The sequence below is a fragment of the Gastrolobium bilobum genome, unplaced genomic scaffold (assembly GCF_033153095.1).
Source record: "Gastrolobium bilobum isolate Gb01-03AN ecotype WA unplaced genomic scaffold, APGP_CSIRO_Gbil_v1 utg6021, whole genome shotgun sequence".
Classification (NCBI taxonomy): domain Eukaryota; kingdom Viridiplantae; phylum Streptophyta; class Magnoliopsida; order Fabales; family Fabaceae; genus Gastrolobium; species Gastrolobium bilobum.
Genome location: NW_026899147.1, coordinates 580822 through 595382, shown reverse-complemented (window position 1 = coordinate 595382; position 14561 = coordinate 580822). Strand labels below are relative to the sequence as shown.

Sequence of the window (14561 nt, the reverse complement as noted above, 5' to 3'; positions counted from 1 at the left end):
GGGGCAATAATTGCTCCCTTGACTTCACCTAAGTGTCGTAGCAACACTTTAGCATTGATCCAGGATAAGAAGGAAGAATTGATACCCATTTGACATGAAACCAAAGAGATTGACAGGAACTTTTACAAGTGTTAGAATATCTACCAGATATCTTATGGTATTATGAATATAAAAAATGCCACTTCAAATCAAACTTCAACTAGCAAAAACAGGAAGAGGAGAATCCTTCTAGGTAGCTTTACCATTACATATTTTGTAAAGAGACTATTTACCCTTATAATATTATGAATCAACATCATTTTACAACAAATTATTTTACTTTAGTGTAAGTTATATTCTTAATTTTAATTGTTGATTCTATTTATCTAACAATTATGATTTATTATATATTTGAGCCGTTAGATTTAAGAAAATTAATGATCAAGATTTGATATAAGACTTCTTATTCGTACACCGGTGTAAGAATATATATAGGGTTAGGATCATTTTATACCAGTGTAAGTTACACTTTCAATTTTGGTTGTTGAATTTATTTATATCTAACAGTTATGATTTATTAAATATTTGAGTCGTTAGATTCAAAAAAATTAATAATCAAGATTTGGTGTAAGATTTTTTATTCATACACTGGTATAAGAATACATTGTCCCATATATATATATAGGGTAAGGATCATTTTACACCAGTGTAAGTTACACTCTTAATCTTGTCTGTTGATCTCATTTATATTTAAGGGCTCTAATTTTTTAGTAATGTGAGCCATTAGATATAAGTGGATCAATGGTCAAGATTGAGTGTAAGACTTCTAACTCTTACACCGGTGTAAGAATATCCTGCCCCATATATATATATATATATATATATATATATATATATATATATATATATATATATATAGGAAAATATCTGTTTACAAACTTTTTTTACAAATTACACTAAATATGACCAGTCATACACTCTTGATTTAAGTATGACCGGTCATACTTAGTGTAGTTTGTAAACAAAAAATTCATAAATATAACTTTCTCCATATATATATGGAATAGGATCAACTTACACAGGTGTAAAAATAATAAGTCTTACATCAAATCTTAACCGTTATTTCCGTGCATATATCGGTTGAGATTTATTGGGAATTAAAAATTAATTAATAAGTGAGACCTAATAAATCTTAACTGTTAGATGCAAAAAAATCAATGGGTAAGATTTGGTGTAAGACTTGTTATTCTTACACCGGTGTAAGATGATCCTGCCCTTATATATATATATATATATATATATATATATATATATATATATATATATATATATATACGGGTCAGGGTCATTTTACACCAGTGTAAGTTACACTTTTAATCTTATCCGTTGATTCCATTTATATCTAATGGCTCACATTACTAAGAGCTCTAATTTCTTAGTAATGTGAGCCATTAGATATAAGTGAATCAATGGTCAAGATTGAGTGTAAGACTTCTAACTCTTACACCGATGTAAGAATATCCTGCCCCTATATATATATATTAACAAAAAATCATTTCTGCAATTGCTGTATAATTTTTTGTCTAGCAGATATTATGTACTCCCAAAAGTATATAGAAAAACTAGTTTTTTTTTTTTAATCTATTCCCAGAAGTATATTAAAGTGGGACTCTTTTTTGTCTCGGACATTATTTTTCCGCCTATTGCAGAAAAGTAATACCCATATATGCAAAGTGCAAACCTCTCTTCAGATACTTGTTAATGTGTTGAAGCAAAGTGCAATATATGCAGCAGACCTGGGAAGATCCTTCACCAGAAAAAGAGGTAAATGGCTGAGAATACAATTCAGGCGGTGATGCTTCCATGGTCTGCCTTTGGCCACTTGAGACCATTTTTCAACTTTCAAAATAGCCTCGGCCAAAGATGAAACACAGAAGTGAGGATGAAGCTAAAAGAGAATGTAAACTAGGAGTTGGTTGTAACTAGGTACACTTAAGTTTGTGGTTGCACCAGTTTTTTTTCTTTTCAAAAAACACACACAAACTTCAAATTTGGTAACCCTGTTCATATTCTATTACCAGAGTCCCCAAATTGATCCAGAAGGGAGATTCATTCCAAATTCAACAAACAAATGTAAGCTCACGCTGGCATAACACATGAAGTGCTTTACCTCTGCCACAAACAAATATTATAAACAATAACCTTCTTTCAACAAAAGGTAAAAGACTAAATGAAAATTATACAAGAGAAGCATTATTATAATTAAAATCATGCTCTTGCACACAAGCAATCATCACCATAACGAGGGGGAAAGGATTGGGTTCTCGCCAGAGCACATACTCTCAAAAGTGTCAGATCAAAACATTCATATTAACACCAAGTCAACAGATATATAAACACTCGTTATTTTGCTCATAGGGTGTATGTGCATGTAAATCAATAATATACAAATAAATAGAAAACATTCATTATTTGTGTTGCCTAATCCTCTTGCTAAGAATCTGGAGAAATAGATACAGATGCACTTAGCATGAAAATGAGCCTATAAACCACAAGATATTAATATTAACATTAAATAGTAAGTAAGTCTGCTTGGTGTTGGAAAGTAGCATCATCATCATCATGAAATAAAACTAAACTGACTAATGACGTGTGAAGTATAGAGCATACCTTTGGGAGAGGTTTAAAGTCTTAATCCTGGACCCTCCCTAATCGGATTAGTTGCGAAGCAATGAACCGATTGAAATATTTCCAAAAAAAAAACTGACTAATGACGTGTGAAGTATAGAGCATACCAAAAATGCTTCAATTTTTAATGTTACTAATAGGACTAGCACCAACCAGATCAAGCTGTTTTACTTTTCCATAAGCCTTTCAAATAACCCTCTTTCAGAAAAGCCTCAACAATATGTTTCCCAGTTTGGTTTCTTCTTCAATCACAGCAACTGCAGCAGAGGCTCAAAAGCAGGACATACCAATACGAAAAACAAGTTCTTGTTCCTGATGGGGAACTTCAACTAGATGAAGTTCAAGGGCTGGTAATTCCGAATGAGCACAAAACCGGTCCCATGATGTTGGCGTCACACCCAGAAACCTTCTCTTCGGATTTTAAGGAAGCAAGAAAGTATATATAAATAAAAAAATACGGTAACGGAAGGAAGGGAAAATTAATAGATAAGAATTTTCAGTCTTTTCCCCTTTGTTCTCGTGTGAACAAAATTTATCCCTTGATATAGTACATAGCAAAAATTAAGAATTTTGTACCACTTGCTTTTGCTTTTAGCCAAATATTTCAACTATTTTACGAAGCAAACAAAATTACAAGGTTTTTTTTTTATATACTGTCACTTATTTTGTAGTAAATAGCAAATTAAACGGATGATAGGTCAGTTTATGAAAATTCACTTCCCAATGTCCTTGAAAAGAAGGGAATTTTGGAAGAATTTGGGAAAACTGAGGTGATATGAGAAATTAAGAGTCAAAAAAAGAATTAATTTGGTATAAAAGCTGCTGGGAAGATCATGTGACAGAAAAAGAGGAAAATGGCTGGAAATACAATTCATGTGGTGATGGTGCCATGGTCTGGCCTTTGTCCACTTGATGCCATTTTTCCAGTTATCCATAGCTTTGGCCAAAGCTGGTGTTCATGTCTTGTAAAGAACCTTGGGATACATCATTCTAAAAGCTAGCTTAAAGGGTGGGAGTGCCCAAAGCCTTATAAATGTCATATTAGTTGACCATCCAATCAATGTGGGACTATATATCTCAACACTAATAAGAACCTTGAGGTCACCACCCCAAAAGCTAGCTCAAGGGGTGTGAGTGTTCAAGGCCTTATAAAGGCCATATTAGTTGCTCATCCAATCAATGTGGGACTATATATCTCAACACGCCCCCTCACGCAAAAGCCCTTTACGCTATAAGCGCCCTTTACGCTAGAAGCGTGAAAATTGCACAGGCCCATTTTTTGTTTATCTTTTTGTGTTTTTTTTTTTATTTTAATTCCACTTTTTAAAGCGGGAAACGGTGAGACTCTGATACCATAATAAGAACCTTGAGGTCACCACCCCAAAAGTTAGCTCAAGGGGTGTGAGTGCTCAAGGCCTTATAAAGGCCATATTAGTTGTCCATCCAATCAATGTGAGACTATATATCTCAACATGTCTCCTTCATGTACAGGATAAATGTCATTATTGCCAAAGGCAAATAATCATTAAAAAAATGTGCTTTAATACAATTCAGTGGGGGCAATAACTGCTCCCTCGACCCCTTGACTTCATCTAAGTCTCGTACCAACACTATAGCATTCCAGGATAAGAAGGAAGAATTGATACCCGTTTGACATGAAACCAAAAAAGATTGACAGGAACTTTAACAAGTGTTACAATATCTAGTAGATATCTTATAATATTATGAATACAAAAAAATTTCTTCCCGTTAAACCTCAACTAGGGAGAGTGGAATAGGACAATCCTTGTATGCATTTGTAGCTTTATCTTTGCATATTTTGCAATGAGACTATTTTCCCTTATAATATTATGAATATATCATAAAATAATTAAAAATATCTTAGATGATTTCTTAGGAATAGTTTTCTATTTTCTTATATTTCATGATTTTATTTTCGGGTCCCCTATTTAAGTATGAATAAGGCATTTTCTACTATCATTTTCATTTTAGGCGAGATCTATTATTACTTGGTCCTAGAAGTTTCCATATGATACTAAGAACCAATTTTCATGAAGTCAGTTTGAGACACAAATCCACGGGTCAATTTTCTTGTTCCAATTAAAGGCAGACCATTGGCACTGGATCTAGGAAACAAGCGAATATTTACTGCCGAGGGTCACAGCTTGTTTGGCACATTAAGTTTCCAAAAATCGAAACATTGCAATGGTTATATATTATTAACAAGGAAATGATCCGTTTATAAAAAAATTTTATAAATTTTTATAAATTACACTATATACTCTTGGAAGTACATAATAAATATAACCCTCCTTTTATTAGTATACTGGTTATTAGCTTACTGACTGATTAAAACACATTTTATATATTTTGCTGACTCTGCATTGTAAGTTTTAGTTCATTTCATGCTTCACGCTCCGGTTATCCGGTCTACGAAGCTTACTTGATAGAGCTACAGAGCTGATAATGGACGAACCCAAAGATGTCAAACAATTGCCCTGCTTTGCGAGTAGATACTCGATATACTATAGGAATAGATACTCTTCTATTAAAAGTGAAGAACCTAAAGTTGGTGGTATCAGGGTAACGAATCCAACCAACAGTAGTTTGTTGAAAGCGACCTACAACTCGAAAGCGAAGATGGCCCATTTCCTAGAAATGACATTGCCAAATCCCTTGGACAAGCAATGGCCAATGGTGTTGGAAGAAGGAAAAAAAAGCTCTGGATAAACAAGAGAAATAATTTCAATGGGTGAGTTCATTATTTTGTTGGAGAAATAATTTCAGATCTGAAAAGAATTAAGAATGCATATTGAAATATAAATAAATAACATTTTCATCATATATTGGACAATCATTAGGTCTAGTGTTCAAATTCAAAATGTGACTGACTGTTCAATTTTATTTACATTATTAAAAGTGATAGTTTCATATTAATAAAATAACCAAGTTTTCTTAATTCAGAAAAAATAAATTAGGAACTTCCTAAATGGATGATGCCTTATAATTCACTCAATGTAAAACTTTTTATATTGTTGGTAATTAAAAATTAAAATCTAAGCCAAACGACCCAACCAACTAGTATTACTTACAAAACTGCTTTGGTTGAGAACTATGATAAATCAATATACCTGAAGACCTTGTACTAGTAAAACTAAAGCTTACCATGTCTAGAAATCACATCACGTCTTCCAAATTTGTCATCACGCGGACCATGTCACTTAGTAGAGGTGTCTTGCCATGTGCTGCCTAACGCAATGCCATGATTCTTAATGATGTGAACTGCCTGTAGGAGAATTTCTTGTTCTGCAGAGTATAACTCATCTTTGCGCTGTAAGAAAGGGAAATATCAGATAAGCATGACGGATAAAAAGATGCAGTCAAATATGGGGGAATTTAAGCATGTAATGTAAGATGCATCACAGTAACAAAACATTGCCTAAAACAGCACAAGATAACAAAGAAATAAAGATAGAAAGCAGGAAACTGAATCATTGTTTGAAAAACATCAAAACTTTCAATATAAACAAGAACTAAGAGATAAGGGTATATTTCAACAGCCTCAACCACAATACGTTGAAGTACAATATATTACTACATTTCTTGAAGTGGGCAGCAGCTTGGACATTTTTACGAAAAGAACCTTACCAAGTTAACATGGCAACCTTACACAAAAAGTTACTTACATATTATGATTAGAGAAAAATTATATTTTCCATTTCTTATGCTTTATATCCTTAGTTGAGCTGCGCTCAGTTTTATGGTCCATATGTGCACACAAGTGTTATTACATAGCTTTAAGTATATAATTGGCTCACTTGCTATCAACTTCGGGGCAATTGTTAGACGTTTTGTTAAGTTATTCCAAGGAATCCCAAGGAGGGAATTAATTATTCGACATTTGGTTCAAGCTTTCAAAAAAATTCCCAGGAAAATGATATGCCCACGTTCTGGTTCATTTTCATTCCCATGAGAGGTTGTGTAGCTACTATTCCCATGAAGGAAGCATCAATCCTATTGTACAGAAATACAAAAATAACCACCCGTGAATCTCTAACTCCCACGTTCCACTTGCCAATCCCTCTTCCTTCCCCCCAAAACCCCCAACTCTCTCTCCCCTCCATACTACCATTTTGTTAAGTTAGTCCATTTTATTCCATGCAGTTATCTTTATAGGCTATCTAACAACTTGGCTTACACCATCTCCTTCATCACTTCTTTAGAATAAAATGGGCAATTGTCTTACACTTTGTAAACAAAGTTCGGGATCTTGCATAGCAGTTGCTATGGCAACGCAAGGAAAAGTTGTGAGGGTAGCCGAACCTGATGGTAAGATACTAGAGTTTAGCTCCCCAATCCAGGTAATGGACATCTTGACAAATATTCCTGCTCATGGTATTGGTGTTTCGAAGAAGGCCGCAAAGCCTCTCTCCCCAGATCATGTATTGAAGACATGAAGGTTATTGTAATGCTTTGTATCAAATTCATAATTGCTACAAATTAATACTATAAAATAAATTCTTGTTTTTAAGTATGATTATAATCATCTTGCTTTTTTTTTCTTTTTTTTATCAATTAGATTTAAAGAATAAAATTTAAATAATTATTTATATATTATGGGCATTTTGAGAATTGTCACATATATTCCTAGGAATATGCAATGTAAACCAAACAAACTTTTTTAAGTTGTTCCCAGGAATTTTAAATGCTAACCAAACAGATTTTTCTAAATACCCAAGAATAGCATTCCTGATCATAGTATCCCTAAGAATGTGATTCGAAGGAATTTAGACACCTTGAAACAAATGCCCTCTTAAGCATTCAGGACAAATTTATAATCAGTAATCCAGTAGGAATCAGAACTAATTTGCATACACTTCATCTCAGATCAAGTGAATAAAACATCAGCTATTCAATTTCAAAACTAAATTTTTGACCTGAGATTCCCTTATCTCTATTTTGCAACCTATCAGAAAATCAAATGATATGAGACTCCTTGGGCAGTTGGCCATGCCACTAGTTCTACTACAAGATGCTATATTTCTATTAGATATTTAATCTATTATCTAACTATTGGTGATTGCAATTTAGGCACAGTATCTTTTGCATAGTCCCTTGATCAGTCAAAAGAAAAGGTAACTTCAAGATAATTATAACATCTCCGTATTGTATTTCCTAGCTAGCACACACAGCAGGCAATGGGTTTGTGTTTCATTATGCTTATATGTCAATTTCTCATAATTAAAGAATAATTCTTCAAAGGGTTTTGTATTGGTTATGTTACAGGAATGCACAGTGCATTTCCTGCACAAACAAAAAAAGTGTGGGCCCGCAAATTTTTATTTCTCTCTCCTCATCTCACTTTCTCTCTCTTCTTTTCTGTTTGTGCAGAAAATGCAGTGTGCATTCCTGTAACATAACCGATATAAAACTCTTTTTCAAAATGCCTTTCACAAACAAAAAGGATTCACTGTGTATGTAACAAGCATAATAGGATAAATTCAGAGATTCAGATGAGTGAGGTACCATGTGTTTGAGGTTATATCCAAGAGTCAATTCTGCATATGAACTTTCTATACGCGACAAGAAACAGTAGGGAATGTCTTTTCCTAAGAAAACTTTTGCATTTGATCTTAGCATGCTTTTTACATCATCCGATATCTGGGGAATCTTACTTAAATCCACAATTTGCAGAGGAATTTTGGTAATAATGGCTAGATATTCAGCACGGGACTTGTTCACTATAACCTACAAATGGGAAAGAGGGTTGTAATTATGATAACTGAAGCAGCAAGTAGATATAATCTCAAGATCAAAAGCTTAAGAAAGAAACATTTTAATAGAGATAAAGGCAATAGATTTTGCATCAGTTTGTGTGCATGCAGATTTGTAGATTGAGGTTCAAAATTCACATATCCTCTGGAGGAGAAGTTTCCTAGCAGATATGTTCGAGCTCAAAAAAGAAAGGGAATTATAAAAATTTAAATATAGGAGCAATCAAGAAAGTTAATCAGCGATCTTAGCCTCATTTTAAACTGATGAAATGAATGTTTAGATAAACCTAAAGACAACATCCAACAGAATCTAACCATGAAGGAGCACAATGCATTAGCAAATTATTTCAGCAAGAGAATAAAAAACCACTTTCCATAAAATCCCAACTTGCGACGGTAGGAGTGAGAGAAATCCTTATATGCGGCCTTACCCTTATATTTTTTTTAAGAAGTTATTTCTTGGATTTAGACATGTGACGTTATGGTCACAAAAGAGCAGTTTTACCACTGCTCCACCATTAGAGCAAGAGAATAATGAAATTCAAAAAAATCTTAACTGTTTCCAACATTTTTGCCTCTTCATGATAAGTAACAAATATATGTTCTGAAATACAAGCACATGCCAGAACTTGTTTCTTCCCTGATGTATTCATATTTATCTTCTTCCTTGCTGACAAATTCATTAAAGGAAAAATACTTCTGTTTTTGCTACAAAAAAAAAATTGCCACACATAGATAAAAGTGGATGGTCCCATTAACGTTTTCTCCCTCTTCTTTTTGTAATGGAACCCACTCACTTTTATGTGAGTGTGGCAGAAAAATATTTTTGTAGCAAAAGCAGAAATGTTAAACCCATTAATTAATTGGCAACCTTGTGTTGTAAAGCTACCACTATGTGCAGAATCCAGGGAAGGATCAAGACATAAAAAACACCAAGGAGATAAAAGATCAATGCAATCTACATAATATGATGATGAATGACAGAATTATACATAAATTTAAGCAACAAGAAGCCTGCTCAAATTGTTGCTGGGAAAATCAAACAACAGAACTATAACTTAATGAGTCATTGGAGAAAAGAGAACACTCTTGGTTGAAATACTAGATTCAACTATGAGCAACAGATATGTAGTGAGCATTTCCCAACAAGTTGTATATCTTTGTATGATATATTTGTGCCAAAGATCAACAAGATTGATTTGCAATGTTTAAGCATTCAGAACAGATTTCGGTCTCTAAAAGTCACTGCATAAATTCAGTTGGAGATAGAAAAAAAACAATAAAGTATGTTCCACTAATTTTAAATTTTGGGACTCATTTCTCTGCATTGCTGACGTGATTGCAGGGGAAGTGATCCTGTTCAGAAACACCAGAAAAAGTAGGGGAAAGGAAGGCCCACCTGGCTAGAAAAAAATGAGTTTGGCACAATGACTGGGAACTTCTCAGAACTCAGCAATGACGTGGTAGTAAGACCCATCTCCACCACTTGACCTTCTATCGAACCAGCCTGTAATTTGTACAATTTCTCAAACATTTAACAAATGTAGAATGTAAAATGTAAACAAGGGTAGACCTACTAAAGCATGGAACCCTCCACAATTTCCAATTTTTGTAACATTCTCTTTGCATTTCACTAATAAACTCACAATATACATGTTAGGACCCTCCAATTTTTATTTATTTTTTTTGTAAAAACCTTACCTAATTTTGTTTTATTTTGGCCCTTCCAATCTTTTTACCCTAATTCTTCCCCTGGATGTACATACAACATCTATATAGGCACTACATACTGCACAATACATACTGGACAATTGGAACAAAGCACCAGGAATGACTATAATATTATTCTTACCAAATTTGCAAGTGAAAAAGAATAATTGCCATTCCTCACCTTAAAAAACATAACTGCAAATAGGGCATTCAAGTGCAAAACAGATAGCTAGACCATGGTTCAGAAAATAACTTTTCCCATAAAAAGTAAAACAGGACCAATCATTAATTTACACCTACTAAATCAGCATACTTTTATTGTATCTCCAATTGAAAAGGGCTTCGAAAACTGCATAGATAAACCACTGAACACATTGCCAAGAATGTCTTTAGCAGCGAAAGCAGTAGCCACTCCTGCATAAAGATAGAAAGAGAGAACCATTAAATCATCCATTCCTTATTCTAGTGGTAGAAAAAGAATAAATAAATAAATGAGTAAAACTCTTTAGGCAATGAAAGCAACCTAATAAAAAATTTAACAAATGGATAAAGAAAACTCATAGATATATTAACATGTTTTGATATAAGGCTCGCAAGCTTGATCAACAGGAAATGATCCAGGATATCTGATGTTTTCACTAAATGGAACACAAGAAATTACAGTGTGTACTCTATTCCTTTCTTTTTCATACTATTGATATTATACATTGCTTTTACATCTCCAAAACTACCCATCTTTTTAGAGATTAAGGCTTTTGTACTTCCAAGTTATACAATATTTCCTCTCACTTCGAGTTATACAATATTTCCTCTTTAACATAATGTGGAGCTTGCCGCACTAGTTATCAATTTCTACAGTGCCTAAAGCATCAACTTTTAACCAGATTGATATTAAGATATACGTGGATAGAACTTTTCTTCCCAAAAACCAACAATTCTCAATAAGAGTTTTCCTGACTCCATCAACATTATAGAAAACCAAAGATGTAGCAAAAGGAGAGATACTAAAAATTTTAGAATACAAAATTAAACTGAACATATTCAATTAAATTTAACAATTACCTCCTATTCCACCAACAGTTATAATAGATTGCACAGCCACACCACAAGCCTCAGCCAAAGCCATTATACCAATCACAAACAGGCCAATAGATGAGATTTTGTCTAGAGCCAGCAATTTCTCCCTATCAAGCCCAGGTAAACTTTGACTGGACAATGTCCGTTCAAAAACATTTGTTTTCCATCTATGCAAAAACCATACAAATGAAAGTATCACTGCACCCCTCCAAGCTGGTGCAAGATACTGTGCAGCTATAGTTGTTGGAGCTACCATTACACCACTGGAAATCAAAGTCAACTGTCATCCAAAAGCAATTAAAAAAAAAAAGAACTGAGAATATCCCTAAATTTGTAAATAATCCACTAACATTTGCGAGAATGCCATGAAGGTAACTAAATATCGCACTGGATCTTCCATAGCACCCCAAAAGCTTTTCTCATAAGGAACTGTCTCCCCAGACATACTTCCAGGAAATAGAGAAACAGGACCCCGCATTGCATATTTGTGAAATTTTCTCAAAACCCTAGGCATCAATAACCAAGCTATCAGAGTAGCAGTTAAAGTACCACCAACTGGAATAACCACCTTGTTAAGGTATGGATGTGAATCAAGCAACTGCTGAGCATATGGAGTCAGATCATCAGAAGCTTCTTTAACCTTTTGCCCAGCATACGATGCTGTCTCTACCGCATTCTTCCAAGTATCCTGAATCTTCTCAGCCCAATCACCAGTAACAACAGAATCACCACTGGCATTCATGTCACCTGAACCAGAACCAGCAGCAGCAACTTCTGTACCACCATCACTGCTTCCTTTGCCACCCACGGATGATGAATATGTTCGGCTACTCAACACGTTGGTCATGGAGGCAAAAGGAAGAGTACTCCGGAAGCAAAAGCTAGAGAATCTAGGATACAGTGAGTCATTGGTTTTGGGAACAAACAGGTGACTACTAACAAGTGATTCAGAAGCCAAATTACTAAACCGATTTTGAGAAATTTTAGCTAATTCGGTGTTCAAGGAACTATTGATTGAACTCCGTATGCGTCTTAAAGAGGAAAACCTAACAGCAGCCATTTGAAAAAGATTTCAAGTAACGCCTCGATCTGCAAATTCCAGAACACAAACCACAATTTAATCACATCACCCCGTGCATACTTCGATTAAATTAAAAATGAAAATGAAAAAGAAACTCAGAATAATTGAATCAGTTGATAAACCCTAGAATGATGTGACAAGTTCAGACAAGATGATATGGTCTCTTACTTTCCTAGTTTCCTTTCCTTCCGCGTTGAATCATTTTCGTGAGTTTTGTAAGGAACCAAATTGAAACGAAACCGCTAGAAAAAGAACAAGTATAGATGTAAAAAGCCCTGCCTTGATAGGATTTGTAAATGATCAACGGCCTATTACGAGCTTACCGACCTACCTAACCCCTCAGTAGATTTAAAAAATTTGAAGATAAAAAAGCTTATAAATTTTAAAAAAAAAAAAAATTGATATTTGAGACACTTTAAAGACATTTTTTATTATCAAGATTTTGTAGGATTGAATTTTAATATAATTTATAAGATTTGTAAGGACAATATGAATTTATAAGATTTTAAAAAAATATATAAATTTTTAACAAACATTCAAAATTACAAGAGTCAATAAAAAAATTGCAATAATATCAATAAAATAAAAATAAAATCTAATATAATTTTCTCAATTAATAAAACATAATATAATTTTTAACAAACATTCAAAATTACTTAACAACAGCTCTCTACATATCTAAAGCTATACTAGTCCTCTACGCATTAGCATTTTCTTCTTATCACTCTTGGGTTTGACCAATGAGTTAAAAATTATCTCCTTCATTTGGTATCAGAGCTATGCACATATGATTATAAGACCAAATTTTTTTATTAAAAAATTCTAAATTTGCACATAGAACCTAAAGTTTATAATAAAATTTCGTTTGAAATTTTTTGCAATTAAAAATCTTGGGGTTTTGTTCTAAGATGAGAGTTTTCTAACCAGATATCGTATGCATGTTTTCATTGATTATTGTAAGAAAATTTCTAATTTAAATTTATGTGTTCTATTACATGAAAGTTTAGAAAATTTCTCAAAATTATTTTCAATTGATACTTGAAACCTTAAATTGCTTTGGGCCTTTTGAAAAACAAATTTTTAGTTATCTATTGACACAAAAATTGTTTGATATAGTTTCCTATAGTGAAGAAATTTAGTTCATAAATGTATTGTTGCGAAATATAGGGTTCATATTACGAAAGTTTCAATCTTTCTTTACATTGATATAGTTTCATTTATGTAAAATGAAAAATTGGTTTGACGGTTTTTTTTTTTTTTGGTGAAAGGTTTGACGGTTTTAGTTATCCTATTGTTTTCCTACTATTTTATGTTGTTTTTAATATAAAAATCACACCTTTTTTTTACCAAGAAAAATTGCGACCCATAGCTTGAAAAAATATTTTAAACTTCCAAAAACTCTCAAAAATCTATTGTTTTGAGATGAATTATATTAGAATATTGTTGATCTGTTGTTTCTAGGTTATTTTGTGATAAAAATTGTCCAAAAATCTACTCATTTTGAGCTTTGACGAATCTCCTTGACGAAACCCAATTTTGAGTTATTCAACCCGTCAAAGGAAGAAAAAGATACTGCAATACAGAAATCTCAAGAAATTCTTGAGGTTAGGGTGAGATTGTGAAAGGGACATCCTATTTATATTTCTCACTAAAAAGTCTCATGAATTCAACACAAATAGAAAATTCATTAAAATTGTTAGATTTTTAAATGCCACAAGATTATTTTTCTTTTGTTTAAAATCCTAATTGAATATCAATGGATTTGGACGGACTCTAAAAATAATCTTTGAAAATCTTAATCGAATATCACGTGACTTTTGTTCAATCATTTGAAACCCTAATTGAATACCAATGTATTTTTTTGTCTATAAATAATCAATTAAAATCTTTTGAAATCTCAATCCAATGCATCACCCAAAGGGGGTGTATTGGATTGGGATTTAAAAAAAAATTGAGATAACTTTTTTTTTATAGATTTTAAAAACTATTTAGAATTGGAAGAACTTTAAAGACTTTTTTACTATTAAGATTTTATAAAATTAGATTTTAAAGGATTTTAATAGAATTTATAAGATTTGAAAGGATTATATGAATTTATAAGTTTTTAAAAAACTATATTAAATTTTAACAAACATTCAAAATTACAAGAGTCAATAAAAATAATAATAAATAAATGCAGTGATATTAATAAAAAAAGTTAAATCTAATATAATTTTTAACAAACATTCAAAATTACTAAGCAACAGCTCTCC

At 32.7% G+C, this 14561-nt stretch overlaps 1 protein-coding gene across 4 annotated transcripts; it reads right to left on the bottom strand.

The window, feature by feature from the left end:
- Positions 1-2424: 2424 nt before the first annotated feature.
- On the bottom strand, positions 2425-12623 carry LOC133287657 (mechanosensitive ion channel protein 1, mitochondrial-like). Of its 4 annotated transcripts, none has more exons than XR_009748272.1 (8): positions 12478-12623; positions 11579-12317; positions 11214-11491; positions 10465-10565; positions 9841-9948; positions 8194-8415; positions 5833-5998; positions 2425-3078 (listed from the first exon to the last, which is right to left on the bottom strand). XR_009748272.1 is itself a non-coding variant. In XM_061485311.1 (7 exons), exons 2-7 carry the CDS (start codon positions 12286-12288, stop codon positions 5885-5887), a joined length of 1533 nt encoding a protein of 510 aa, XP_061341295.1. In that variant the 5' UTR covers positions 12289-12317; positions 12432-12480; the 3' UTR covers positions 5631-5884. The 4 variants fall into 4 exon arrangements, 2 of the variants coding, with proteins under 2 accessions (XP_061341295.1, XP_061341294.1); XR_009748271.1 differs by lacking the exon at positions 2425-3078 and adding an exon at positions 5001-5389; XM_061485311.1 differs by lacking the exon at positions 2425-3078 and having other exon boundaries at positions 5631-5998; positions 12432-12480.
- Positions 12624-14561: the final 1938 nt, after the last annotated feature.